Source organism: Myotis nattereri, assembly GCF_964212035.1.
Source record: "Myotis nattereri genome assembly, chromosome: 8".
In the NCBI taxonomy this organism is placed as follows: Eukaryota; Metazoa; Chordata; class Mammalia; order Chiroptera; family Vespertilionidae; genus Myotis; species Myotis nattereri.
In genome coordinates, this window is record NC_138083.1 from 7,460,244 (window position 1) to 7,486,726 (window position 26,483).

Sequence of the window (26,483 nt, forward strand, 5' to 3'; positions counted from 1 at the left end):
CTGGGACATCAAATGAGTTCAGTGCCATTGATTCTTTGGAATAGACCACCTAAAAGAAGTTATTTTAAAATGTTTGCTTTTTAAAAACTAGTTTTTAATTTTTTTTTCTGTATTGGCAAAGATGAAATTTCTAGGGATGGCCAGGTTCAGAAGCTCATTTGTTTGACCTCTGGCTTCCTCGGCCGGATTTCCAGAATGGTGCGCCCATGGGGCTGTGGACTGTTGTTGTGTGGGGACTAATGCAGTTCGGGACCATTTTCATTCAGACTCCCGAGGAGATCTAAACAAAAGCAGTCAAAGGAACAGGTTGGGGGGAAATGCGCTTGCTGAGGCTCAAGGAGGATCCTCACAGGCAAACACCCAAGAACTAGCCAGAAAGCTCTATGGGAACAATTAGACAGAAGCATTACTGTGTTACAGTAAATAAAAACCCCAGGGAGAATTTAGTCCCAGATTGATGTCACCAGTTTTCCTCTCCTGGTACCCAGCAACCAGGGGACGCCAGGGGCCTGTCTTCTTTATCCCCAGAGGAATTCTTAAGTGCCACCTGGGAAATGTAGATCATGAGGCTGACATGGAGACCAACACTAGAGATTAGCTACCATTTCTTAAGGAATTATATGGCACTTTCCACGGATTATCTCCTTGATTCTTCCAGGCAACATGAGGGAGAAAGCAGAGAAAGGATTCTGGCCATTTTCTAGGTGAGGAAATGGAAACTCAAGAAGGTTCTGTGGGTTGTGCACGCTCACCTGGTGAGTCAGTGGCAGGTTCTGCTCAGCCTGCCTGGCGGCCTGAGATTCTGCCGCTGCTGCTGCTGCTGCTGGCCCACCCTCCGCACACGCGCGGCACAGATGTAATGCAGGAGTCGGTGAAACATTTGCTGTGAAGAGTCAGATTGTAAATATTTTTGACTCTGCAGACTCTATGATCTCTGTCATAGCCATTTGGCTCTGCCATTGCGGAATGAGAGCAGCCATAGGTAACCCGGGAACAAGTGGCTGTTGCTGTGTCCAAGCAAACCTTATTAATTAATTAGATTGACCGAATGTGGCCTGTGGCCATAAGTTGCTGAGCCCTGATCTAGTGGATACTAACTCTCTGGGCCTCACAAGGATGTTGGCAAGATGAATTGAATTAAGCCTGTGATAGATATGCTGAGGCAGATGCTGCTGGTGGCGATCCATTCTCCCCTCCTTCCTTCGTATTAGAATCAACATTGTTCCAGTTAAAAAATTCCCACTGATTAGCCTCCCTTCAGCTAAGGGTGCCTAAGGTGACTGATGAGATGTGTTGACATTAGCCAGGAAAGGCTATTGTTTCACCTTGTGCTTCCTCTTTCTTCCTTCATCCTGCCAGAAGAGACAGTGATGCCTGGAGCTGGAGCAGTCACACTGCAACTGCGAGGAAGCAGACTGCGGGCTAAGGACAGCAGAGCAGGGAGCTTAAGAGGAGAAAGGTGCTTGCATTCTTTTCTGAGAAGCTGCATTAGCCATGGACTTCCTACCTGCATACTTCCTGCACCGTCCCCCCAATCCCCCACCCCCGCTTTGGTCAAGCTATTATGAGTAAGTTTCTGTTACATTATAGCCAAACTCTATCCTACCAATTTAAATACTGAGTCCAGGGCTGGGCACCTACTGAGTACCTAATAAGTGATTATTACTTAGTGTTAGAAATGTCAGAAGTGAAATCTCCAACCTTCCTGGGCATCTTGGATGATGGGTAGCGTGTCAAGGTGACATGTTTTGGCATGGAATCAATTTTAATGCCTATTTTCCCAGCAATTAGGAGGCTGGGCAAAGAAGTGAAAAGAGCAACATCTTAATACTTTCCTGCCATAGTATTTTTTCACACTGCCATAATTGTGGCTGTCTCTTCTTCCCCGAAAGACATAGATAACCTCTTATTTATCCCCATGCCCTGGTACCGGGACCTGAAATCCAGCCACCACACCCTTGGAGAGGCTTGGGGGTGGAGCCTTCTAACCCCTGTGATGGTTAATTTTGTGCCACCTTCGTCATATTCTATTGGTTGGAAGTAAGTCACAGGTCTCTCCCATGCTTAAGGGGGAGGGATGACATGGGTGTGAAATCAGGAGGTGGGAATCTTAGGGGAATCATAGAGTCTCTGCCACAATGGCATTCAAAGCCCTCCGTGACATGGGTGCTGATCGGATCTCTGAGCTAAGATTCTAACTTTCCGTCTCTTCTCTACTGCTCCAAACACAGGGACCTCAGGCTGCTCCTCAAACAGCAAGCAGGTCCTGCCTCGGGGCCTTCGCACTTTCTGTTCTCATGACCTAGAATGCTTTCTCCAGTGACATGAGCAGCCCCTCCCCACTGCCTCCAGGGGCCTTACCTGATCACAGTGGCTGAAGTAGCACCTTGTCTCTCTGAACCGCTGTCTGACAGCCCTGTTAGTACGGAAGCTCCACAAGCCCATGTTGTTTGCTCCTATGCCCTCCACTGTCAGAACAGTGCCTGCCTGGCATGTGGCTGTGCTCAGTAAATACCTGTGGCATGAAGACAGGATGGACCTAGCAGGAGGAACCCTTCCTCTTGAAGACAGGAGTTTAGAATGAAGGGTAGGAACAAAGACAGGGAAAAGCAAACCAAGACACAAGCAAAACCCTTTGGCAAATGACATCATTTCCTGACTCACCTCCTACTCCGTGCCAGGTGCTGTCATGAGTGAATAAGGCAGGTGTGCTTGCCCATCAGCAGGCAGCCTTTAGTGAGGAGCTGGAGAGGAGACCAGGGATGACACTGAAGTGACACAGGTAGGCTGTGAGAGGAGACGTGCAGGAAGACGTGTGGGGCTCTGCGAACTCCTCTGTCAACCAGGGATTTATTGAGCACTGACTGTGCAGAGTCCCGACACAGAGAGCATAGAACGGTGGTACAGAGCATTCTCTCTGGGACCTCCCAAACCAATGGGCACGTGGCATCCAGTGCTGAGGATCTGCCAACAGCAAGCAAGGGTGGAGTTTGGAGGGTGGAGTGATAAGTGCTGGTTCCCAGGGCATCTGGCTGCAGAGCCCCAGCTCAGCTGGATGCTTGATCAGACTTGGTGCTGGCATCTGCTGGTGTGCCCACTCTGTATTCCCTCCCCCGCTTTTTTCTGTTGACAGCAATCCCCTGTTTTGGAGCTACTGCTCCTGCCCCACAACATGAGTCTCAGGTGAGGCTGACTCAGGGTGAGCAGGTGGCCTGTCCAGGAAATCCAGGTGTTCCATCCCTGGTCCAAGAAGTGAGCCAAGAGCTGGATGTCCTCTCTCAGGCGTGAGTGGAAGGAAGAAGTTCACCATCTCCCTCAGGGTCACCCCCTGTCACTGTGCGTCTGGAGCAGTCAGCCACCGAGTCCCCTTGTCCTGCAGAAGAAGCCTGTCGGTGGTAGGAAATAATGAAGCCAACATTCCCACAGATGCCAAATTGAAAGATGGAGACAGAGAGCACCAGAACCATGGAGAAGAGGTCACCCTGTGAGCCCCGGGCCCCGCACTGCCCAGACGGACCCCGCCTGAGGACTCCCATGCTGACTTGGGCTTGTATCGCTAGCACTGCAGAGGCCCCTGACTTAACTCTAATTAGAGGCTGAGAAGTCCTGCCGGGAAGAAACCTGTTTAACTTTCTTGAGCTCATCATTTCTTAAACCTACTTGACCAGGAAGTCCTTTTTCCATGCAAACATTTTAATGACCAGGGAGAAAGAGAAAGGGCGTTCCAGGAGTTGGATCAGCAGAGGCGTGGAGGTGATATTTGCAACATCAAACTCATCTAGAAAACGGGGCTTTGAGGAGGCTGCTTGACACCAGACAGAGAGAACAGCGCAGATCCCCAACCCTTCCTGTCTGCTGGAGGGCTCGGCTCCTGCGGCAGATCTGTGTCCACATGGAGCCAGTTTCACAAAAGACTTCTCTGAGTCACGTTCTGTTGTTTTATCTATAAAAATTCTGCCTCGGAGACAGACCCGCTTTTTAAACACAGGCTGGTTTTATCTGCTTGGCCTGTTTACTGATTGATGCCAAGAAGGCTTTCTCAAGTCCCAGATGCCTTGAACTAACCTCCAGGGAAAGGGGACCCACAGTGTGGCCACACTCAGTAGATTTTTTTCTTCTCCTTCAAAAATGGAAATGAAAGAACCAAATGTCTGCAAATTAAATTTTCTGGTTATAAAGAGGCTTTTGAACCCCTGTAAATCATCCTTTTGTTTTTGTGGTTCCCACCTCCCACCCCCAGCAAATTCCCACGAGGCATTTGAGAATCAAGAATATTACCAAAGAAAAACAAAACCAGGGCCATAGTGCAAAGATGTGGAGGGCCATGGGGAGCCACAGATTATGGCATTGGAGGAGGGGTGGGAGAAGGTTGGCTTGAGGCGTTGGTAGCTTCTACCCTTCATTGGAGCCTTAAGGCAAAAAACCTCAGACTTGCTATCTGAACAGCAGCTACAGGAAGAGGTCTGGGACTGAGGTGACCACAATCTTTGCAACCTCTTTGATGTCTGGGAACATTATGCTTCCTGGTTTTGCAACTGCAGATAGTTTACTGAGAGCAGACTCTTTAGAGGTGGCTGGGGAAGGGTCTGACTGATGAGGACGCTGAGCTTCAGACCAGGAGAAATGGACCAGCACCCAGCAACACCCATTGTCTGGACCGCTCAGGGACAGGGGCCCAGGTTGGAAATTTGGGCCGAGTTTTATTGGCTATAAGAATTAGGTACCTCGTCAAGCCTCCCCAAGAAATGGGATGGTATCATAAAGACATCTGCAGCTGGGGATCTGGGAACCATCAGGCCTTGGGAAAAGCTGGAGTTAGAAGGTCGAGTAGCCTAGGTGCCCTTGGGACTCACCTCAGGGCCTTTGCACTTACCTATGCCTTCACTAAGAACACCTTTCTGTGTTTGTCACATGCCTGGCTTCTCAGATGTCATCTTTTCAGAGATTCTTCCCCACCTGCTGCTCTCAGCCTCTCTTATCTTTCTTTTCCTCTGTGGCACTTGTTACTCATTCTTGTTTCTCATTGGTCTCCTACACCCAGAACATAAGGGATTTGGAATGTCTTTCCACCGCTGCTTCCTCAAGGCCTGATAGACTGCTACATGGTAGAAACTAGGAAAATATATATGAATGAATCAAGGAATAAATAAAAGCCCAGGCTTGCCAGGTACAGCTTCTCAGGGTGTGTACCGCACAACTCCGAAGACCACCACTCTCAAAGGCTAGGGTGGGCATGGTGATGCAAGGGTTTGTAGAGCACAGTCTGTGACACTGGACTCCCTGGCCTTCAGCTGCCTTATAACCATCTTGCTCATCATCTATCATGGCCATGCTGGCTGCACTTTCTACCTCTTGACCCAGCCTTACTCCAATTTTCTCACAGTGAGCCTCATTTTCTCAGAATCTTCTACTTCAGATACCAGGAGAATGTGATAAATCTGGCTAGTTGTCTTGCTCTAAGCCATGTCATTGTCACTCTCACCAGCTTGAAATGGTGGCCTTCAGGTGACCTTCTCTAGTATAATCATCTCCATCTCAGGAGGGGACTAGGTTGCCTATGGCAGGCACCCATGTTTATCACCTGTCCTGCCCAAGCCCATGAAGTACTTTACGTGACATCCCAGCAAGGCAGCGCCACTGTTATACCTGTTTTACAGGTGAGGAAATGGGCTTGGAGAATGACATCCGGCTGTTTGTGTTCATATTTGACTCCATTGCTTTCTCATAGTGTAACCCTGGGAAAATTGCTTAATCTCTCTGAACCTCAGTTTCCTCATCTGTAAAATGGGCATAAAGATAATGACTTCAAATGAGCTATGAGGATTAAATGGGGTCATGAAGACAGCCTGCCTGGAGACCTAGAGTATTAGCTATGTTGATATCATGTCTGCGAGTGTGTTTTCCTTCACAGAAAAAGTACTTGACATCGAAGCTTGCACACACTCTAAGCCAGTGGTTCTCAACCTTCCTAATGCTGCGGCCCTTTAATACAGTTCCTCATGTTGTGGTGACCCCCAATTTCATTGTTACAAATTGAACATAATTAAACATAGTGATTAATCACAAAAACAATATGTAATTATATATGTGTTTTCCGATGGTCTTAGGTGACCTCTGTGAAAGGGTCGTTCGACCCCCAAAGGGGTCGCGACCCACAGGTTGAGAACTGCTGCTCTAAGCAATAGATAAAAATGGGAAAAGCTGGCTTTTAGGGTTTGTGTCCCTGGGACTTGTAGTCTGGGGCCATGAGTCCTTGAGGAAGAAAAGGAAACCACACTTGAATACTTGAACGGTGGCCATTCTAGTCTGTGTCCAACTGTCAAGGCCGTCATGCCACCTGATCTCCCCAGTGAGGTGGGGCTATGTGATGAGCCGTCACTCAGCACCTCGATGACAGGGTGCCAGTGACAATCCCAGCTCCTGATTCTGAGTCAGACAGAAACCACGGTGTCTGTCAGGGAGTTCACTCAGCAAGTATTTGTTGAGTGTCTACTACATACTAGATACTATTCTGGGCTCTATTTACAGTAGTGAACAAAGCAGATCAAGATCCATGCCTGCATTGCAGTGGGGCGGCGAGACAATGAACAATAAACACGAAACTAGGTGACATTTCAGGTGGTGGCACGTGTTAGAGAGAAAAAGGTAACATGGCCAGGAGGGTAGGAAAGGGGAGACATTGAGATTTCGGTAGGGTGGCTAGAGAAGGCTTCAATGGTGAAATAACATTTGAGCAAAGATTTGGAGGGAGTCATGTGGATGTCGGCAGATGAGCCTTCCAGGCAGGTGGAAGAGCAAGTGCAAAGGCTCTAAGGTGGGCTTTTAACTACAAGGCAGAACCTAGGACCAAGGTGATGATTAGTGCTTCACCCAGAAGAGCCCTTTAGTGTAGGATTGCCAGGTATTAAAATACAGGGTGCCCAGTTAAATTCGCATTTCAGATAAACAATGACTAATTTTTAAATATAAGCGTGTCCCAAGTGGGGGACAATTAGTCATTGTTTATCTGAAATTCGAATTTAACTGGGTGTTCTGTATTTTTATTTGCTAATTCTGGCAACCTTACTCAGTGGTCAGTCATCATGTGAGCTCTGGAAATAAAAGCTGTGGGCAGGCTTTATGGAAAGGTGTGGCTGGACGGAACAAGGGAGTCAGAATCAGGTTGCCCAGGCTCTGAAGGTTGGCATTTCCTCCCTTAGCGATGTTGTCTTGGCCAAGTTCTTTGACCTCAGCGCCTCCGTCTCTTCATCTGTAAAATGGGAGACATATTAGGGCTGCTGGACCATTCAAGATACCCCGCAATGTGCCCAACAGCAGAAGGTGTTCATTCATGCTAACCTAACTCTTATCGGTCTTCCCATCCTATGTAAGATGAGCTTAAATCTGTTCTACTTCCCCCAATTTTTTTTTTACATGAGTCAGGACTAACCTATTTGATGAGGTTTTCCTAAGGGGGAGACAATAAAGATAAAACCCAAAGTAAAACAAGGAATAATTTTTTTAAGGGCATTAACACATGAGGGAAGCAAGAGAAGAATTAGGGTCCAATTTTGCGGGGCAGAGGCTGGTCTTTTCAACCTGTCACTCAGTGATCCTTTCATAGTGAATTAAATGGAAATGTGTGAAGGGCACCAACCTCGGGGCTTCTTTGGTTCCGGTCAGGGAAGGCCGAAGTATCCTCCAAACCCAACAGAGCCCTCTGTAAGGCCGGGGTAAATCCGTTTCACAGAATCTGACTGGTAGATGGGTTTTCTTTGGTCTGATGGTTAAAAAACAAACTGAGTGATTTGCCAACAAATACACATTGAAAGCTGTCACACACAAACCCGGATTCCCAGCTTCTCTTGAAAATTAGAACTGTCTGGTGACATTGGCATCCAATTCCTGGAGGGCAGCACCCATGGGAAGGTGGTTTCCGGTCCTCCTGCCCCCACACCCCGGTCCCTACGTTTCCATATCGTATCTGGGCCTCATGTCCCTCCCACCTGTCATTGTGTCAGTGTTCAAGGTCCCCGTTAGTGGAATTAATACGAAGGCTATTCCTTGGGCCTCCTGTCTCGGGTCCTGTGTCTCTGTATGTTATCTGGCCAGTGCCTGTAGACACTTTAAGTGCATAAAGAAGGAATTAAAGAGGAGCTCAGAGGTATTCTGGGGATTTATCAGTACTGATAAGGTACCCACTGTGTGCCAGGCCTCTTCTGGCCCTGGGAAATACAGACAGGACCAAGATAAACCCTCTCTTTTGGTGTGCACCTGGGTTTATGGACTCAGGCCCTTGGACCAGACAGTCTGCATTAGAATTCTGATTTCACCACTCAGTCTCCAGCAGTGTGGCTGTGAGCAGGTTCCCTCACGTATGTGAGTTTCAAGTTCCTTATCTGTAAACTGGGGATAATAATAATGAATATTTTACAGGACCATCACTTGGACTAGTAGCTGGCAGATAGTTAAGCTATAAGTTGGAGCCTCAATCAATTGGTTGTAACTTCAGGAATGTAGAGCCTTGCTCTTCCACAGCCAGTCCTTGGACCAGCAGCATCCACACCTCTGGACCTGGGTCAAAGTGCAGAATTGCAAACCCCTCTCAACCGGCTGTGGGGAAAGCTGCATTTTGACAGCTCCCTGGGAATTCACCTGCATAGTCAGGATGGAGAAGGATTGCCTTAGGATCAAACAAATGGGAAAAGGTCTTTTCCCAGGCTACTAAACCACCAGATGGCTGAGAGCCTGGGCTGTGTGGACGGATGTGGCTTGGGATAACGGTTTCATCAGAGATGAGCTGTGTGGCTTTGAGCATGTCACTCTCTGAATCTCAGGTCCCTTCTCTGTGGCGCAAAAAGCAGAACAGGCTCCTGCACGCTGGAGGGTGATGTGGGCTAAGGTTGCACGGGGCTAGGCAGGTGCCGAGTGGACAGGAAATGCTTTGGACTCATCAGCCACCCTCATTCATGTCTGGGGAGGAGGAAAGGGCTCCCTCCAAAGCTGAACCAAGAGTAGTAATGCTCAAAATCAAACCAGATTTCCTCCAGTCAGGAAGAAAGAACAGTAGTAAACACAACCGCAGCTTCTCCCCAGCCTGGGCCATGCAAATCCCGCCTTGGCCATCAGCTTGCTCTGGAGTGTGTGTGTGTGTGTGTGTGTGTGTGTGTGTGTGTCTGTGTTTTCCATTTGGAACTGTGGCTACTGCCACGTGTACTTGAGACTGATTGAAGCTGTTTAGTATCCTACTCCTCTGTTTAAAAAATTGTGCAAAGAAAGCCCCAGAGTGAGCGAGCAAGCAGCCTGCATCTGCAGTACAGTGAAAGATTTGCCTGGAGAGCACCATTTCATTACAGGTGTGCTAAAACCATTTCCTCTCCAGGGTGGATCTCTTTGCAGACAAGGGTTTTAAAGTCTGTGTGTGAGGAGGCTGCTGGCTTCCTATTCCCTGCTGGGGTCTGAGGCCCAGGTCAGCAGGCCTTGGCCAGGGGGGTGGACAGAGGGGCAGCCCACGGGGTGCCTGTGGGGAGCCCCAGGCCAGCTGAGCTTCCTCCGGGCAGATGGTATAAGAGTTCTGCCGATGAAGATGAGGCCCCTGCCTCCTGCTGAATGTGTGTGTCAGCAGAATTCTTTTCTTCTTTTTATTGCCTTTGAGACATATGCTGACTTGGTCAAAATCGCTTAGGCAAGATGTGACTGATGATGTATGAAATGAAAACTCCTTGCCCAGTGCTGGGAGGCCAGCGAGAGAGGGGTGTGGACACTCGCCCGGGGCGGGCCAGACACAATAACGCCCCTCACATTTCCAGGCCATCTTTCATCCAGGGGAGCGGGCCCCAGGTGTGGAGCAGACTGGGGCAGATCTGGTTACAGCCCAGGAGTCCAGCGCTGGGTGCCTATGCTTGGGGAACCACAACTGGGGGTGAGTGGGTGGGTGGGAGACTGGCTGCTGGGGGAAATGGGATAGGCCCCGGGGAGCTCCTGGGCCCTGGATGGCATGGGGTGGTGGGAGCTGCTGGGGAACAATGAGAGGACGGAATGTAAGGATTTTCCTTTCACCTCTCATTCCACTTGCCTGCTCTGCCCGCTCGCTCAAGCTGGATCTCCCAGAGTCAGGATAAATATGCTTTTCTCCGCTTGGCCAAAAAGCAGACCGTATGAAACATTTGTTGTTATTCTTAACCTTAGGAGACTTTCCTGTGAACATATTTTCCTTTTCTTACTGATGCTGGCTAACGTTTATCAAGTGCTTTCTCTGTGCCCCAGGCCCTTATACAGTCCCTTACGCGTATTGAATTAAGTTCTGAATCCTCACGACAATCCTAGGAGACAGGCAGTATTACCTGCCCCCGCCCCCACCAATTATACAGATGGAACTGAGGCCCGCAATTGCAAGTGGCATGGCTGGAGTGTGAAACAGGTGGGAAGGCTGCTGTCTCCCACCCAAGACTTTCTCTAAACAATTGTGAAGCCTTTGCTATGGCCTCAGCTCTCAGAGCAGCATCTGATGTAATCCCAGCCAGATATTTCCTGCCTGCACGTTTGCATTCATTCATTCAGCAAGCATTCACTGAGGGGTTGGTGATTTCTTGGGGACTCCTTTGGAAGGGAAAGAAGGGAAAATAAAGAGCCCACCCCTTCCCCAGCATGGGTCACAGGAAAGATAAGGCTAAATAGGGGGCTGTGGGAGTTCAGAGGAAACCTTATCTCAGGTATGGAGAGCATGTTGTCTCTTCATCTTGTGTGAGAAAAGATGGCTTCTCAGAGGAAGGATGGTGGGGCAAGGGGACTGGGAGATGCCTTAGCCTGGCACCTGCACAGTCAGCCCTCAGTCCACCATGCTCTTAGGTACTGGCTGTGCTTATTACTATTCATTCAGCAGGTACTTATTGAGCACTTCTGTGTTCCAGGCTCATGTGTGCTCAGGTGAGATGCACAGAGGGGAGACTATAATCCTTCCTTCAGGGCCTTCACAGGGTTGAAGGGGGACAGGACAGATGCTGACCCATCGGCTGTCATATGCAAATTGGTAGTAACAGTACGTGGCACCGTCACCCCAGCCTCAATTGCTGGTTAAAATCTCCCCAAAAGATTTGATAGTGGATTAAAAGCAGAGAAGGCTGCTGCAGAAGCGTAGCATTTTAGACTTTGAAAGAAGCAAGCACCTTCATCCCAGCTGGCATTGGAGGTGGCCAGGCAGTGGCGTCAGCTTTGCCCCTGGAAGGCCAGCCCTGGGAGGTACCAGCAGCTCGGTGGCCTGGTTTCTGCTGCTTGCTCTGCAGGGCTCTGCACCTGCTGGTCAGGCTGCTTGGGATGCCTTCCCGGGGAAACCTTTCTCTTTCTCATCTTCCTGGGACTCGGGTCAACGGCAACTCTTCCAGGAGATCCTGTTCCCGCCTCCTACCGTGTCACCTTGTTTATTTCATCCTGTCACTTACCACAGGCTGAAATGGTCTGGGTTGCACACTCTCCAATGAACCCCGCACGCAGCCGGCACTCTTCCGCCTGCCTCAGTAGGCCTCATCGTCCACACTGCCTACCCTTGACCCTCCCGCGTGCCCCACTCCCCCGGGCTCCAGCAGTTAAGCACACCGCCCCCTTCCCTGAGAGAATCCACGGACAAGCACAGCCTCCTGCCCTACCCCAAACTGTACTTAGGTTCTTGCTTTGTCTCCCCTGGCCTAAAAGCCAGCTCCGTGACGGAGGCCACTGTGTGGACTCACTGCTGCGCTCTCCAGCCCAGCACTGTGCCTGGCACCGGGACGGTCCGCATGACTTCCAGGGTCCAGTACAAAATGAAAAGGCCGGGGGGGGGGGAGGGGGGCTTTGTTCATAGGTTATAGAGAATTGTAACATGGCAACAGCAGAGCATTAAGCCCAGTGTGGAGCCCTTCTGATTGTGGGGGCCTGGGCACCTACACGGGTTGCAAACTCATGAAGTCCACCCTGCCTGACACCCAGGAAGTGCTCAACGAACTGCTGAGGGAAAGAGTGCTGGATGAAGGGCAGGTGGAGGGCGCCTTTCAGGGTGCTTTGACTGACAGGTGGGCAGAAGCTCAGCCCTGGGCGTTGGATTCAGGGTTCCTTCTGTCTCAGCCTGGGTGGGCCTGTGCAGCAGGCCTGCCTGTGGGATATGAATGGCTAGGACCTGCAGCCTTGCCTACTCTTCTCTTTGCCTGGCTCTGGCCTCTCCTATGTCCACCCATGTGGGCCGGCAGGCTGCCATCTTTTCCCAAAGTCCCAAAGGGATTCCTGGCAGAAGCACCTCTGCTCCAGAAAAGAGACAAGACCAGGTTCCTTTGTACCAGGTCTTGGAGCTTTCTGCTGCCCAAGGTGAGGCTTAGCCGGACACCCTCCCAAAGGAAACCCCATCCCCAAATTCAGCCCTTCACCCTTCATCCCAAATGCCCTGAGCTGACATTCTGTCCCTCACATGGACACCACTGGTTTGTAGGTTTGCCTCTGGGGCAGCCCCAGGAGGGAAGGAGGCAAGCTGAGCTTTGCCCCACATTTCTCACTGCCACTCTGGGCAAAGACTTACATACATAGTAGGTCCTCCCTCTTACGTCGGAGATCCACTCCTACACTCCTACGGTGCAACCTAACACGATTTTCACCGTAAGTTGGAACCCACCTATATAAGCACCTACGTCACTCACATAGAGTACATGAACAGCAGTAATGAAGTGAAACATTAAAAATATTAAAAGGAAGATAACAATTCCTGACCTTTATGTGTGGTAAATAAATAATAAAAAACAAAGCACATATGTACATACGTCGAAATGACAGAACATTTTTTAAAAAAATAAATAAATGGGAGATGGCAACGTAACCGTACATTGAGTCCGACGTAACCGGAGGACTGTCTGTATTTTGATCCCATATTTATTGATCAAGAAACCAAGGCTCTGAAGAGCATCAATTCACTTAAGGTCCCATGGCAGGTTCTGAGTTGTCTGGGGAGCCTGTTCCCGTGGGAACCTGCCTCTCAGTGGGTGGCTCACTGTAGTGTTTGTGGGATGAACAAATGAGGGGAGGGAAGAAGGGAGACCAGTGAGATCCAGGCACAGACCCTCAGAGGTGAACTCGATGCAAACTGGATACCAGGCAGGGGCTGAGGGGAAGGTTGGACAGTGGTGGGCCGGGTACCGGGTCTCAGGCTGAGGTAGGGCTAGAAGCAAACAGAGCCCAAAGGGGGAGGAATTCTCCAGCTCACACAATTTCACTTATTCATTTAACAAATGAATGTGCAGCGACAGTGGCTGCCGGGCCCTAAGTTCAAGGTACTGTGGGTGCATGGCCACCAAGAACAGCACCCGCCTGGGCCCCCAGAGTGATTCATTTCCAGTCGGGGAGGCAAGACAATAAAGAAAGCATGAATAACTCAGTCATTCCAGATGGTGGGAGGAGTTAAAGAAAATAAAACAAGTGTGTGGGAATGAGCAGGGCAGTGACCTTAGCTATCTGTGCTGGTCTCTGGGAGGAAGTGGCACCTGAGTGGCACCTGGAGGAGGGCCAGCTAAGTACTGATGAAGGTAGTGGGGGAGGAATCAGGGTAGGAGGGAATTCTAGGCAGAGGGAATGGCAAGGGCAAAGATAAAGGTGACCAGTTGGAGAGACAGACACCTGAGGGGTCAGAGTGGAGTACATGGGACAGAGCATCTAAGGGGCTGGCGGATCCCTCCGGGGAGCCTTCACAGACCAGCCCACCATCCACACTCCCCTAGCTGCTTCCACCATGGTCTGAATCCCACGGTCCCGCTCAGACTGCCAGTGCGGAGCGGGGAGGGCCAGCCTGGATTCTTTCCTCCGCACCCCCGTGGCGCCGGGCCGGGCGCTGGGCACCCCGGGGGCACTCAGTAAATATTTGTAGAGCGCTCCAGAAGGAATGAATGAACCCATTGGGCGCAGCTGGGGGGGAGGGCGGGGCCGAGGGCAGGTGGGAGGCCGCGGGCGCGGGAGGGGCCCCTGGAAGCCCGTCCTCCTCCACCTCCTCCTCCTCTCAGGCCCCAGCGCGTACCACTCTGGGGCTCCCGAGGCGGCTTCTCGAGCGATCAAGGGTACGCAGGCCCTGGAGAGCGACCTGGGGCCCCTGCTCTCGGCGCTGGAGTTGGAAAGAGGGTGGTTCGCCACCGCCCGAGGGCTAGAGCGCAAGAGGAGCGGGAAAAGGAGCGCTCGCCTGCCGCCTCCCCGGCGCTCACTCACCCGGCTCCTAGGGTTGCTGGCTGCTCCTCCCACCCGCGCCCGCCTCCTTGCTCGCTCCTCGCTCGAGCCGGTTTCCAAGCCGTTCGGTGCGCCCGGGCGAGTGCGGGGCGAGGGGCCCCAGGGCCAGCACCGAGCCGGGGGAGGGGATCCGGGCAGAGAACAGGGGGGCGGGGAGGGGCCATGTCCGGCGCGGGCGCCGCGGGACCCGTCTGCTGCAAGTGACCGAGCGGCGTGGACCGCCGCCTGCTCCCCTCCGCCACCTGGGGCGGCGCGGGCCCCGGTGCCGGGTGCCCGGAGCCCCGGTCGCGCGTAGAGCCGGCGCGATGCACGTGCGCTCGCTGCGCGCCGCGGCGCCTCACAGCTTCGTGGCGCTCTGGGCGCCCCTGTTCTTGCTGCGCTCCGCCCTGGCCGACTTCAGCCTGGACAACGAGGTGCACTCCAGCTTCATCCACCGGAGCCTCCGCAGCCAGGAGCGGCGGGAGATGCAGCGCGAGATCCTCTCCATCTTGGGCTTGCCCCATCGTCCGCGCCCCCACCTTCAGGGCAAGCACAACTCGGCGCCCATGTTCATGCTGGACCTATACAATGCCATGGCGGTGGAGGAGGGCGGCGGGCCCGACGGCCAGGGCTTCTCCTATCCCTACAAGGCGGTCTTCAGCACACAGGGCCCCCCGCTAGCCAGCCTGCAAGATAGCCACTTCCTCACCGATGCCGACATGGTCATGAGCTTCGTCAACCTAGGTGAGTGAGAGCAGGACGGTCAGAAGGCGTTTTGGGACTGGGAGGAGAGGGGGTCACTTCTTACATCCACCCCACCCATCTTTCCACTCTTGGCCTTTTGCAAATCGTAGTTCCTGGCCAAGGTTCTCCTACCCCAGCGTCCTTGTGGACCCCACGCTGTGCGCGCCAGGTGGGGCGAGCCAGGCTCTTTTGGCCTGTGGGAGTTTTGGGGGAGAGACGGACTGGTCCGAAGGCCCCTCCGGGTTAAGTTGGCGGCCGTACCTCTGGGGCTGGAGGCGCCAGGCGGGCCGCGGCGCAGTTCAAAGCGCGGGGCTCGGTCATGTGAGCTGTGCCGGGCCGGCGCGTCCCGCGCTACCTGGATTTAAAGGGCCCTGCTCGGCGAAGCTGCCCTCCCGCCCTCTCTGGGCCCCTTTCAGCCCTGCCTGGCCCTGGCATCGCGGGCGTCGCGCCCCCTTCCTCGCCTTGGCAAGTCCTACCCTACCTGTCCGCTCGCGGTGCGCCCGCCCTAGCACGCTGCGCGCCCTGAGCGCCTCGGGGCCCTTCTCCCCGCCGCCAGGCGCTCCCTCGCTTTCAGTTCTGGCTGGAGCTGGGGAAGAAACGTTGCCATTGCGAGCTTTCTATTTTAAATATTTAATGATAGGTCCCGGGCGGGCAGAATCCATTTTCAGCGTTTATCACATGTGGTGTGCAAACCACGGCTTTTGGCGATTGGATGGCGCGGGATCTCCGAGCAGACGCTGCCCGGGGCGGCTGGGGGACCCGGCTCCGGACTGGAGCCCTAGGGCCCGGGAGACCCGAGGCTGGAGCTGAGGCTGCGGCGGGGCGCCGCCTCCTCCATCTGTGCACGCACACTCCCCAGACTTGCTCAAACTCACCCCCGGCAGCGCTCTGTAGGGCTGATGATCAAATATTTGGTTTCCGAGATAACACGCCCCGAGAGCGCTGTTTCCTGAGCCGCTTTCATTCTACACGTGTAACTTGCTGTGAAAATCCGAACCGAGTCAAGACAGCAAACTCACGCCCAGGGGCGCTGTGTCAACATGGAAATAATGATACTCAAGCCCCCCGCCGGGCACTGGGGGCGTGGATGGAGGGCTCAGGAAAGCCCGGTTCAACCTTAATGCTTCCCCCTTTAGATAAGGTCCCCGGGGTTCCCGGAATACCATTGTCTGTCCTAAATAACAGCCAAAAGTCAAATAGTGAAACGAGTCTCGGCCAGCAAGGGGTGGGAGGTTTGGATGCCAAAATAATTTCAAGAAAGTTTAAATTCTATTAGGCATCCTGTTAGAATGCGGCAGCTGCATATGTCCTAATTTAAGACAACCTCCAAGATGTATGAGGTGGAAAAAAGCAAGGTGCAGATCAGTGGGGTTACATAATGTGCTTGTATATCATCCCTTCCCACTGGAAGAAGACGCCAGGAACTAGTAATGGATTTTACTGGGGGGGGGGGGGGGTGGGCAGGACTGGGGCTGGGGCTTAGGGAGTATGAGCTGAGGTTTGATCTTTCATTGTCTGCACTTGTGTCTGTGTGATTTTTAAAAAATGTGTATTTATGACCTACACCAGAAACTAAAGAAGAAATTCCAAATACAAGTAAATAAGTAAATGAAAGCAGAGCTCTGTAGCTGTTCTGAGGTTGGGGTTAACCAGGCTCCTTGCTCTGGCTGGGATTTATGGCATCCCATTCTGTGTTCTGTTGGGTACCCGTGACTCCCAGGTCCCAGCGGCTGCCTTCAGAGCCTGGCTAAGGTCATTAAAAAGGTATTTGTAAGCCTGGCTTTGCAAATGCCATGCAAAAAGAACTCAGTTAGCAGGGCCAGACCTGGGCACCCCACCCCCCCCATTGGAGAAGGACTAGGTTGCCAACTGGGTGCCCCTGGGGATCTTGGGGCAGGGCTGTTCGCTCCCCTTGAAGGTGGGAGCGTGCTGGAGCTTGTTTGGGAAGGCCAGGCCGGGGTGGTTTTCCTCCTCTGCTCGTACACACACCTTTCAACCCCCTTAGTCCCATTTCTTTCATCTTGAAAGGACAAAGACCGGCTTGTCTGAGCCTCCTAATCGCCGGGCGGCTTTGGGGTTTGTGGGACAGTCCTGTCTTTCTCAGGTCCTGCTTTCGGGAACATCACTCCAGATTAGATGGCAGCGTCGCTTTTTAACAGGGCGCACTGACCTTGTTTTCTTTCTCTCTCTGTCCCTAAAACTTGAGGACATTAGTTGGGTGAAGACCCGGACTGCAGTTTGGCAAGACTCTTCTGTCCACGCTTCTAAGGTTGACCTATTTCTGCTCAGCACAGGAATAAACTGCCCTTCCATTCTGTTGTGGTCCTGGAATTCCTCCCCAGGAGCCGCTTGGGGGTGGTAGTGGGGTTGGGGGTGGGGGTGAGGGTGGAGGGGGCAGCATGTAGGAAACGTGCCAGGAAGCTGAGTTTGCTGAGAAAGCACATGATTTCCCTTCGATTGCAAATCATATTGATCGGTAACCTACAGAGTTTTCTAAAGGTGTGTTTAGTCTCACACTTCACCTCAGAGTGAGAAAATGTCACATCCATATCAAACCTCTGCTGGCTACCATGCAGGGGACCTGGGGGCTTGGGAGGCCCTTGGTGGAGACGGTGAGGGGAGGCTGGCCCTTCACCACCCTCCTCCCTGCACTGATCCCTCGCTGCCCTGCAGGGCCCCGGAGACCTCTGCCTGGGTTCTGAAGGCTTTTGCAGACCTGGTGCATTTGTTCTTCCTTCTCTCTGTAGCCAAACTGGCTTTTGTTCCTATAAGTCCTCGGAATTCAAGCTCTTTGCCAGGCTGATTGGGATCTAAACTAGAGAGGGAACTAGAGGAGAATTTATGACAAAACCAGGTGCTAAGAATGAGGACTTCAGACCGCACCTTATGACAAAGACCAGCCTGAACAATAAAGCCCAGTGCGATGCTGGTTGAGCCTGAGACTCCCATCTTCCCAACCTGGGCCCCTTAAGTTCAAAGGCGAGATTTGTAAACTGGTTTGGATTAACAAGCCCCCAGCCCCTCTGTGTAGACTTAATTTTTGGAATTCAAAACAGGCTACCCTCTCTTAAATAGTCCCCAGGCAATGTGAACTCTCTAGACAAATCCCCAGATATCTTGGCCCCTCCCCCAGCCCCTTTCTTTCTGGAATCTTCTAAAGAAGCCGGCTGGCATGAGGGGTGTGCAATGCATGTTTATCTCTGGTTCCAGCCTATGAAGCAACAACCAACTTCGTTTAATCTTTGAAGCTAAGTTAAAAAAAAAAAGAGAGAGAGAAAGTTGGAAACCTATCATTATTGGACCCCATGTATAAAAGTGGCTTTTTGTGAATGCAGCCGAAGAGCAGCAAGAGGCCTTGCTGTTTGACTTTTCCTTTGTACCATCTGGCTATCCTTTTTGTTGACAAGTGTTTGGCATTAAGATCTCTCCTTTTGCCCCTTAAGAACAGGCCCTACCACTGTAGAGTATTAGAAAAAGATTCTGTTACAGTTTAAAAATTTCCTTCAGGGAGTGCTCCGGGAAGGGAGCAGGCTGCAGGCGGTGCAGCTGTAACCTGGCTTGTGTTAAGATTTGGAAGGGGCTGTTCCACATTCCAGCACTCGGAGCTCCGGCCCTCACTGGGAAGCAGCCAGAGGTTAATATAGATGTCACCCAGGCTTTCCCTTCCTTCATTCTTTCTTTCTGCAGAGAGTCTTCACTCGAGGAGTGCACCAACAGCTGTGTTTTTAGTAACCCTTTCAAAATCACTTCTTTTAAACCTCATTTTCCTGCTTCTATAAATCAAAAATCTTTCCCCAACCCCTCCCTTCTCCCTAGGATATATGTGACCCAGATTTGAACTTTTTTTGATCTTTGTATTTCTCTTCTGGAACCGAAGCAGGTTAAGGCAGAGCCCTGGATGCCAGCTTGGGTGGCTATTTTTAGTTTTTATTCCAGGCTTGTCATTCGGTCGGGGAGTGGCCCGTGGAAGGGGTAAAGGAGGTGGCCCTAGATACAAACGGATTCCCGGGCAGCCCAGGGACGATGCTCTGAGTGCACGGAGAGAAGAAACTGCTTCTGGGATGCAGCTCCTGCGAGCCCCAGCTCGGGGCCTTCTGTCGGGGAGCAGGCGCTCAGCCTCCGCTGAGATAAACACAGCTGGCGCTCGGGCCCTGACCACCGGCATGCCTGCGCCGTGAGCGCGCATCACATGGCCGTGAACTCAGAGACAAGTGATGACTTCATTCCAGGGAGAGTCCATCTGAGTTGATTGATCACCCCTATTACTTTAATTTTCTCCCCCTATTGGGTAAGGTCATTTTTGGCCCATGGCAAGAATCAGAGTGTCCTGACACTCCCCAGCTCCCACCCTTCCCCAGCCTGCCCATCCGTTTAACCAGCTGCGTATTTTGAATGGAGAGTCCTTTGCACCACATGTCTCGCCATGTTCACTTTTTCACAATCACTCTTCGGACCTGGCTGGGGGCTGTTTTTGTGGCGAGTCGCTGCCACGCTTCTGCTTAATGCATTCTGGCAGTGTCACCGGGGTTAGGGCACAGGCAGGGATGTGTGGGACCTGTCATGTATTGTCAGAAGGAATGTGAGGATTAGCCTTTAAAGTGTGGTGGTGGGAGAGCCCTGCAGCTGTGTACACTTATTATAAAAGATCTAAGTCCCACTGGTAAAATCAATATATTGAATTGCCTGACCCTCTGCTTTTAATTAGTTTAAACCAAACGTGCCGGTGTCATTTGCCTCCTCTCGCCTTCATGGGGTGAGGAAATACCAATATTTACATAGAAACTGTTAATGTGTGGTGAAAATGATAACACATTTAGCTTTACACACCCAGATTGCCTCGACTTGATGGATCCCAGATCAGCACGGAGTTGTGGGGTGAGGTCAGAGGGCCAGGGAGCAGGGCGGTGGGTGACATCAGGGAGGGCGGCTTAGAGCCTGGATGCCGGATGCAGGTGGCTATGGCTGCGGGTGAAGTGCCTGAGGATGCTAGTCTTTCAAGAAACTAGCCGACTCTTTCATTGTCAGACAGACACGCTGAGAGTCACTCGCGCTGTATCTAAAATCTTTTCCCTTAAACGTTCTTGCAAAATGGGGCAGCGGGCCCTCGCCTCTCCGGTGGTTCGGAGTCTGTCCTCCCGGCCCGCGGGGTCCCTGGCAGGGCAGCTCAGGGCACGGGGCTTCCTTTATATGCCAGCTCCAGATGCCTGGCTCCCCACTTGCAGGAACAGGTTACAGGAAGGGCTCCCGCACCGCACACCATCCCGCGCCCGACTGCGGGGATTACGTGAACCGCCCAGTACCACATTCTGTGTGCTCAGCTCCACATTCTGGGTTTTGCAGCAAATGGCATTTGACAAATAATATCGGACAAATATGTGACTCGGTATTTCTTAATATGGAGCAGATATTTCATAGCTAACCTTCACCAGTGAAAAATTGCGCGGACCCAGTGGAAAATGGCAGCGCGGGTGAATACCAGGGCTGAGCCCATGCTATCCGCTCCCCAGCGGGCGTGTTGATGATTGGGGGGACGTGGGGAGCGCAGGGAGTTTGACACTCACTTATGTGAAACCCCGAGTAGCATGTGCGATGCCGTCCTTTCAACATTTGCGTTGGAAGGCATTGTGGGGAGCCGCGCAAAGCCTTTGCTGATCCGCGTGGAGTGGATTGAATTAATGACAACTCAGAGAGCACCAGTTTTAGGGTAATTGCTTTATTGTTTTGGAGCCAGGGTGCTTATAATCCGGTTCCTGTACAAACATGTTAACGTGTGTTAATGCATTTCCAAACCAGAGCCTCTCAGCACAACCCTGCTTTTCATTAATTGATGTCGGTAGCATGGTACAGTATTTCAAAGGGCTGGCCAAGTCTAAACTGTGTTTCCAATTTCCTTCCTTTCCTGTGTTTGGAATGCCAATGTTAATTTGTTCCCATGCCGGCGCGGGGCTGCCAACTGCGGCTTTCTATAAAGGGCTTCACAGTGAAGGCTTCCAGCCCTTGCTGATGCTTGGGGCTGCCTGGCCAAGTTTCCTGACACTTTGCAGCTAATTCCGTATGATATATGGAGTGGGGGTTGGGGGGCTTTCCTGCCGTGTAACGGGAGTTCTCGGTGACAGCCGAGGGTGTGACTTGGCAAGGGGGAATGGCACGGCATCCGCAGTGGTTCTCTTTCGACGCAGCTTAAACCCATGTGTCTGTTTCCACTCGGGTTGCATGTTGCCTGTGTGACCTTGAGCAAGTTACTTAACATCTCTGAGTTTGTGTCCTTGTTTTTTGTTTGTTTGTTTTTGTTAATCCTCACCCGAGGATATTTTCCCATTGACTTTCAGAGGGAGTATAAGGGAGAGGGAGAGACACAATGAGAGAAATGTAGATGTGAGGGAGACACATTGATTGATTGGTTGCCTCCTGCATGCGCCCCGACCAGGGCTGGGGATCGAGTCTGCAACTGAGGTATGTGTGCCCTTGATCAGAATGGAACCCGGGACCCTTCAATCCACAGGCCGACGCTCTATCCATTGAACCAACCAGCTAGGGCCAAATTTCACTTTTTAAGTACTAAATCTTATAACAAATACCGAGAGCAAGCCACCCATGTTATCCTAAAGATGTCAAGAGGATGGCCCCAAATGAACGCGCGCTTCCCTCCTCTTCCAGGGACCAGTGAGATCTGACTGAGCACATCAAACTTATACGAGGATAAGGAGAATGTAATGCTAGGTCTTTCTCTCCATTTTAGCATCGACGGCTATTTAACATTTTTACTGCTTGGGAAACCGAAACTTGAATGAGTGCTGACCATAAAGGAACTCTTTGTACTGTCTTGCAACGTTTCTCTAAATCAAAAATTATTCCAAAATAAAAAGCTTTAATTTCAAAAAACCACATTACTGAAGTATTTCTTCCCACCCCTTTCTGGAAAATGGTCAAAGTACAAATTGTCTTTTCCTTCAAGGGAGTGACAAGCCCAAAGCATTCATTAACGGAACAGCACAACTTCCCCACTTTTTATGGCAGCAGGTGCAAGGCTGCCCCTCCCCCAGCTGCGGTCAGGCTGCGACAAAGCCCTGTGTGGGTTCAGTGCCTTTAGAAGCCTCTGGAGACCAGAGGATGCAGAGCCCTCCCTCCTCTAGGGCCCTAGACGAGGGGTGGCCTTTCTCACTCCAGGCTCCCCATAAATTCCCTCCAGCTCCTTCTATACTGTTTGAAAAGCTGACTGAGCGAGTATTAGGTTTCCCTGCATCTTTGAGGTCACGTGTTATTCTTTCACATCTTTATCTCCCCAGAGTAGCTTTCAAGTTTCCATCTTTTGTTGTCAGGCTTAATTAAATTTGGCTGTGAATAAAAAATTGCACTGTTTCCAAAATCGAGGACTTGCATGTTTTTAAGCATTGGGGTTAGGCCTGTACTGTCTTGTAACACCAGCCTCTGTCTTGCTTTCATGTAGTTAAAAAAAATAAAAAAAATCTAAGCATGTAGCATGACAGGCGGCCTCCGATGGTCCTTTAATGGTCCCCGTGCTCATCTGCCCAGCAGTTTAACACACACACAAAGGCAGGCGAGTTACTCTGTGGTTTCCATGACTTGTGTTTTGGCCTTTGATAAAGGGCTTTTTTCTTGACTGTTTTTACAGACATTGTTACGCGCCTGCCCTAGCACTGCCTCGCAGATTCTCATGGAGAGGAGAGGCCCAAACAGTGGCTGCGTGTGTGTGTGTGTGTGTGTGTGTGTGTGTGTGAATGAGGTGAAAATGTTCTAAGAAACATTTGCTAAATATTTTTAACTTGCCTCCCCACTAATAAATTTTTTAAAATACAATTTACTTTTTAAAATATAATTTACTTAAAATTTTTTTTATTGATTGTAGAGAGTGAGAGGAGGGGGGTAGAGAGAGAGAGAGAGAGAAAGAGAGAGAGAGAGAGAGAGAGAGAGAGAGAGAGAGAGAGAGAAACATCAATCTGTTGTTATACTTATTCATGCATTTATTGGTTGATTCTTGTATGTGTCCTGACTAGAGATTGAACTCAAAACCTTGGCTTATCTGGATGATATTCTAACCAACTGAGTTACCCAGCCAGGTCCCCACTAATAAATTTTTAACTGCATACCCTAAATAGGAATAAATCATGTAACTATTGGTTTAGGATAGCTTGTACTATATAAAACAAAGATTGAAACAGAAATTTAACTAGGAGGCACTAAGGGTAAAAACAATCCAAAATTACTTTTTAATTGAATTTATTGGGGTGACCCTACTTAACAAAATTATACATAATTCTACAACACCTCACGTATACACTGTAATTGTGTGTTCACCACCCCAAGTCAAATCTCCATCCATCACCATTTTTCCCCTTTTACCCAGCAATCCAAAATTCTCATGTTACCTAATATACATTTTAACTAACTGATCATGAACACAAATATTTTGATTTTGGTTAATGAGACAAATTTAACTAATTTTGCTATCACTAAAATTTTCAGCGTGATGTAATTGGATCTTCATGGTTCAGCAGTTTGGGATCAGTGAGCTAAAGGTCTGGCCCCAAGTTTTGATCATTTTAATCCTTCATTTGTCTAGTCAACATAAATAGATGTATTATGTCATAATAAAGAACCCCACCATCTCAGGAGTTTAAAACTTACTAGGTTTATTGTTCTCTTATATTAAGTCATGGCTCCAAGCTTCCCAGGTTGGTGGAGCTGTCACTCTTTTGAATGTCACTATACTGTGCCAGAGGAAAAAGATTACGTGAGTTGTGCCTGGGGTTTTAAAATCTCCACCAGCAAGTGACCCAACACTTGTGCTCTCATTTCATTGGTCAGAGCTAGTCACATGGTCAAACCTGACCCAAGGTGAGTAGGAGGTTACAGTTCCACCCCTTGCTTGGAGAGGGGAGCACCAGAAAGAGCCTGGGAAATGGCACTAGTGACCAGCACCCATCACAGGCGAAGGCTGCCTCACTGGGTAAAGATGTGGACATGAACAAGTGAGTTGTTGGCTGCGTTACCGAGAGAAGATCCTTATCTTTAATCTCATCCTCCAGGTATGCAGATTGTTGTTGAGGCTCAGCTAGTGCATTTCCCTCCTCCCTGATGTCCGTCAGTTGTTGAAATCTGCTTGGTTGTAGTTGTAATGTGTCCCCCCCTGTATCCCGATAGGTCCCTCTTGCCCTCCCAAGTGCCTGCACCCCATTTTGGAGACCATTGTTTGTAGAAGCTTCCGCTCACTGAGGTATTCACGTGGTTCAGCAAGAATAACCACTTCTCTCCAGTCGCACTTGTAAAATGACTCACCTCTTGAGGATTTGTCTTTCAGCAAAAGCAAGCTTTAGCTTTAGTTCGCGGGGTTCACTACCCAGAGGACTACGGAGCCGGACTCTGGTCCGGGCTGGAGAGGTGCTGGGCCCGGCTGGCGCGAATGTGGCCAAAGCCTCGCCCTGAATGGGAGGGCTGAGCTTCTTCCTGGGGCTCAGAGGTGCTCCTGGTCCAGGCAGGACGTGCAGGGCTGAATCTAGAGCCTGAATGCAGAGACTCCTTCATTATCTGAATGCCTCGAGGGAGTAAGTCCCAGTGGTAAAGTGGGTGGGTTGGCCTTTGACCCCAGCTCTTGCTGAAAGAAGAAAGGCTTCGCTCTCTCCTCCTGCCCCGGGGGGTATGCGAATGGGGTGGGGCCATAGGAGAGTAGTCTTGAGACCCAAACAGACGCTGAGCCCTTGATCTCAACTTTGTGGTTTGGAGCTCTGCAGAGTAAGAGAAGGATGAGCAGCTCAGACCCTCCCGTTCCGTCGACCGCCTGCTTCTGATAACCGCCCTCTCCTCGGTCTCTGGGGCTTGAACATCATGGTCAGGACAGAGGGCCCCGAGTGCCATGGACTGGGGCTCCCACACGGGGAAATTCCAGAGGCAGCCAGAGATGGGTATTTTAACAGCCAGACCTCAAGACACTGTGCCACCTGTACCAGAATAAGGACTGCATGTTGTTTGTAAGAGCACAAACTCGCCAACAGTCAGGGGATTGGAGAAATAAATTTGTAGTAAATTCACTTCTCCCTTTGTAATAAACTGGAAGGGAATGCAAGGACTTTTTTTTAATGTATTAACATAGACTCAGAGTGTCCAGGGAGAAAGCAATTTGCAGAAGGATGTTTAGGGTCTGAACACACACACACACACACACACACACACACACACACACACGGGGCCCCACATAATACTGGGTATGGTGTGTGGGTTCATACAGATGAACCCATGGAAACATGTGCAGCAGGACTCACCCCAGCTGCCTGCAGGAGGCAGGAAAGGGATGGGGTGGGGGAGACATTTGAAATAAACTCCGACTGTTCCTGTCAAGTTCTCTCTAACAACAAGAAGCCCCTGGGAAGTGCAGGGTAGGAGCCTGGACAAGAACATCAGTGGAAAGCTGGGGCAATCCTAAAAAATCCAGATTTGGTTCATAGTGACGCGCCGGGGTTAATATCTTAGCTTTGGCAAGGCTCCCCAGGGTACGCTGGGGAGAACTGGGCGAGAGTGAACTCTGTACTATCTTTGCAGTTTTTCTGTAAATCTGAAGTTATTCTAAAATAAGGTGTATTTAGAAGAAAGGATAAAAGCACCCACTCTTAGGAACTTTGGTCCGCTCTTAGCTGTGGTACGGGCTGTTTGTGACAGTTTTCTCTGTTCTTTGTGATGACATTTCCCCAAGTCCCTCACGAACCAGACACCCTCCTGCTGGGGGGAGGTGGCTGCCGGTGCCCTGCTTCTGGGCTGGGATCCCAGTGCCGGTCCTAGAGTGTGTTCAGGGTGCTGTACCCCAAAGGCCAGCCACATACCAGTCCCCAGCCGGCCAGCCCGCTCCACAGCGCCCTGAGACCTTTAAAACCCCACGTCTGTTCAGAAGAAGCCCGTACAAAGCAGTCATGGGTTTATGGGCATGAAAGGGGGCCGGGGGTCGCTGTAGGCCTTTCAGTTTTCCTCTTGGTCCTGAACTTCGTAAAATGCCCCCCACCATCTTCCCCCTTCTCAGGTTCCATTTTCTGCCGGATTTGACCTAACATTTGTTGAGAGAGAAGCCCTTAAAAATGGCAGTGGGGCCTCCAAACCTTCCAGGGCTAGTAAATGTTTATAGGGTAGAGGCCCCGGTTGGTCATTTCCTTTAGGAGGAAACAATAAATGAAGCTACTTGCATATACCTAGTCAAACCCTGAGCACCTCGTTGTCTTAATACAGTATATTGGGGGGAGGGGGTCCAGAAGTCTCTGGGTGTCTTGTGACTCACACCCTAGAGCTTGAAGTGCCCCTTTTAGGGCCTTCCTGTGTATTTGGGGATGGTAAGCCGCATCCTGGCCTCTGCCCACCAGATGCCAGTGGCGCCCTCCCTCAAGCTGCCAGACAGGGCCAAATGTCGCCCTGGGCGCCCGATCTCCCCCGCAGCCCCTCGTGGAAAACCACTGGTGTAGGGTAACTTCTCTCCAACTCGGAAACTGATTTGAGAGCCTTTGCTCAGACCCACTGGCCCATGGCGGCAAGCGGAGAAAGCAGCGTTTGTAGACTGA

The 26,483-nt window shown here is 50.9% G+C and overlaps 1 protein-coding gene across 1 annotated transcript in view; it reads left to right on the forward strand.

The window, feature by feature from the left end:
* The first annotated feature begins 14,127 nt into the window (after positions 1 to 14,127).
* BMP7 (bone morphogenetic protein 7) overlaps positions 14,128 to 26,483 on the forward strand; it is a 76,719-nt gene continuing 64,363 nt past the window's right edge. Inside the window, exon 1 of the mRNA XM_081096926.1 lies at positions 14,128 to 14,928. Coding sequence (XP_080953052.1) covers positions 14,511 to 14,928 — 418 coding nt within the window. The 5' untranslated portion in view covers positions 14,128 to 14,510. The remainder of the gene's footprint in view (positions 14,929 to 26,483) is intronic.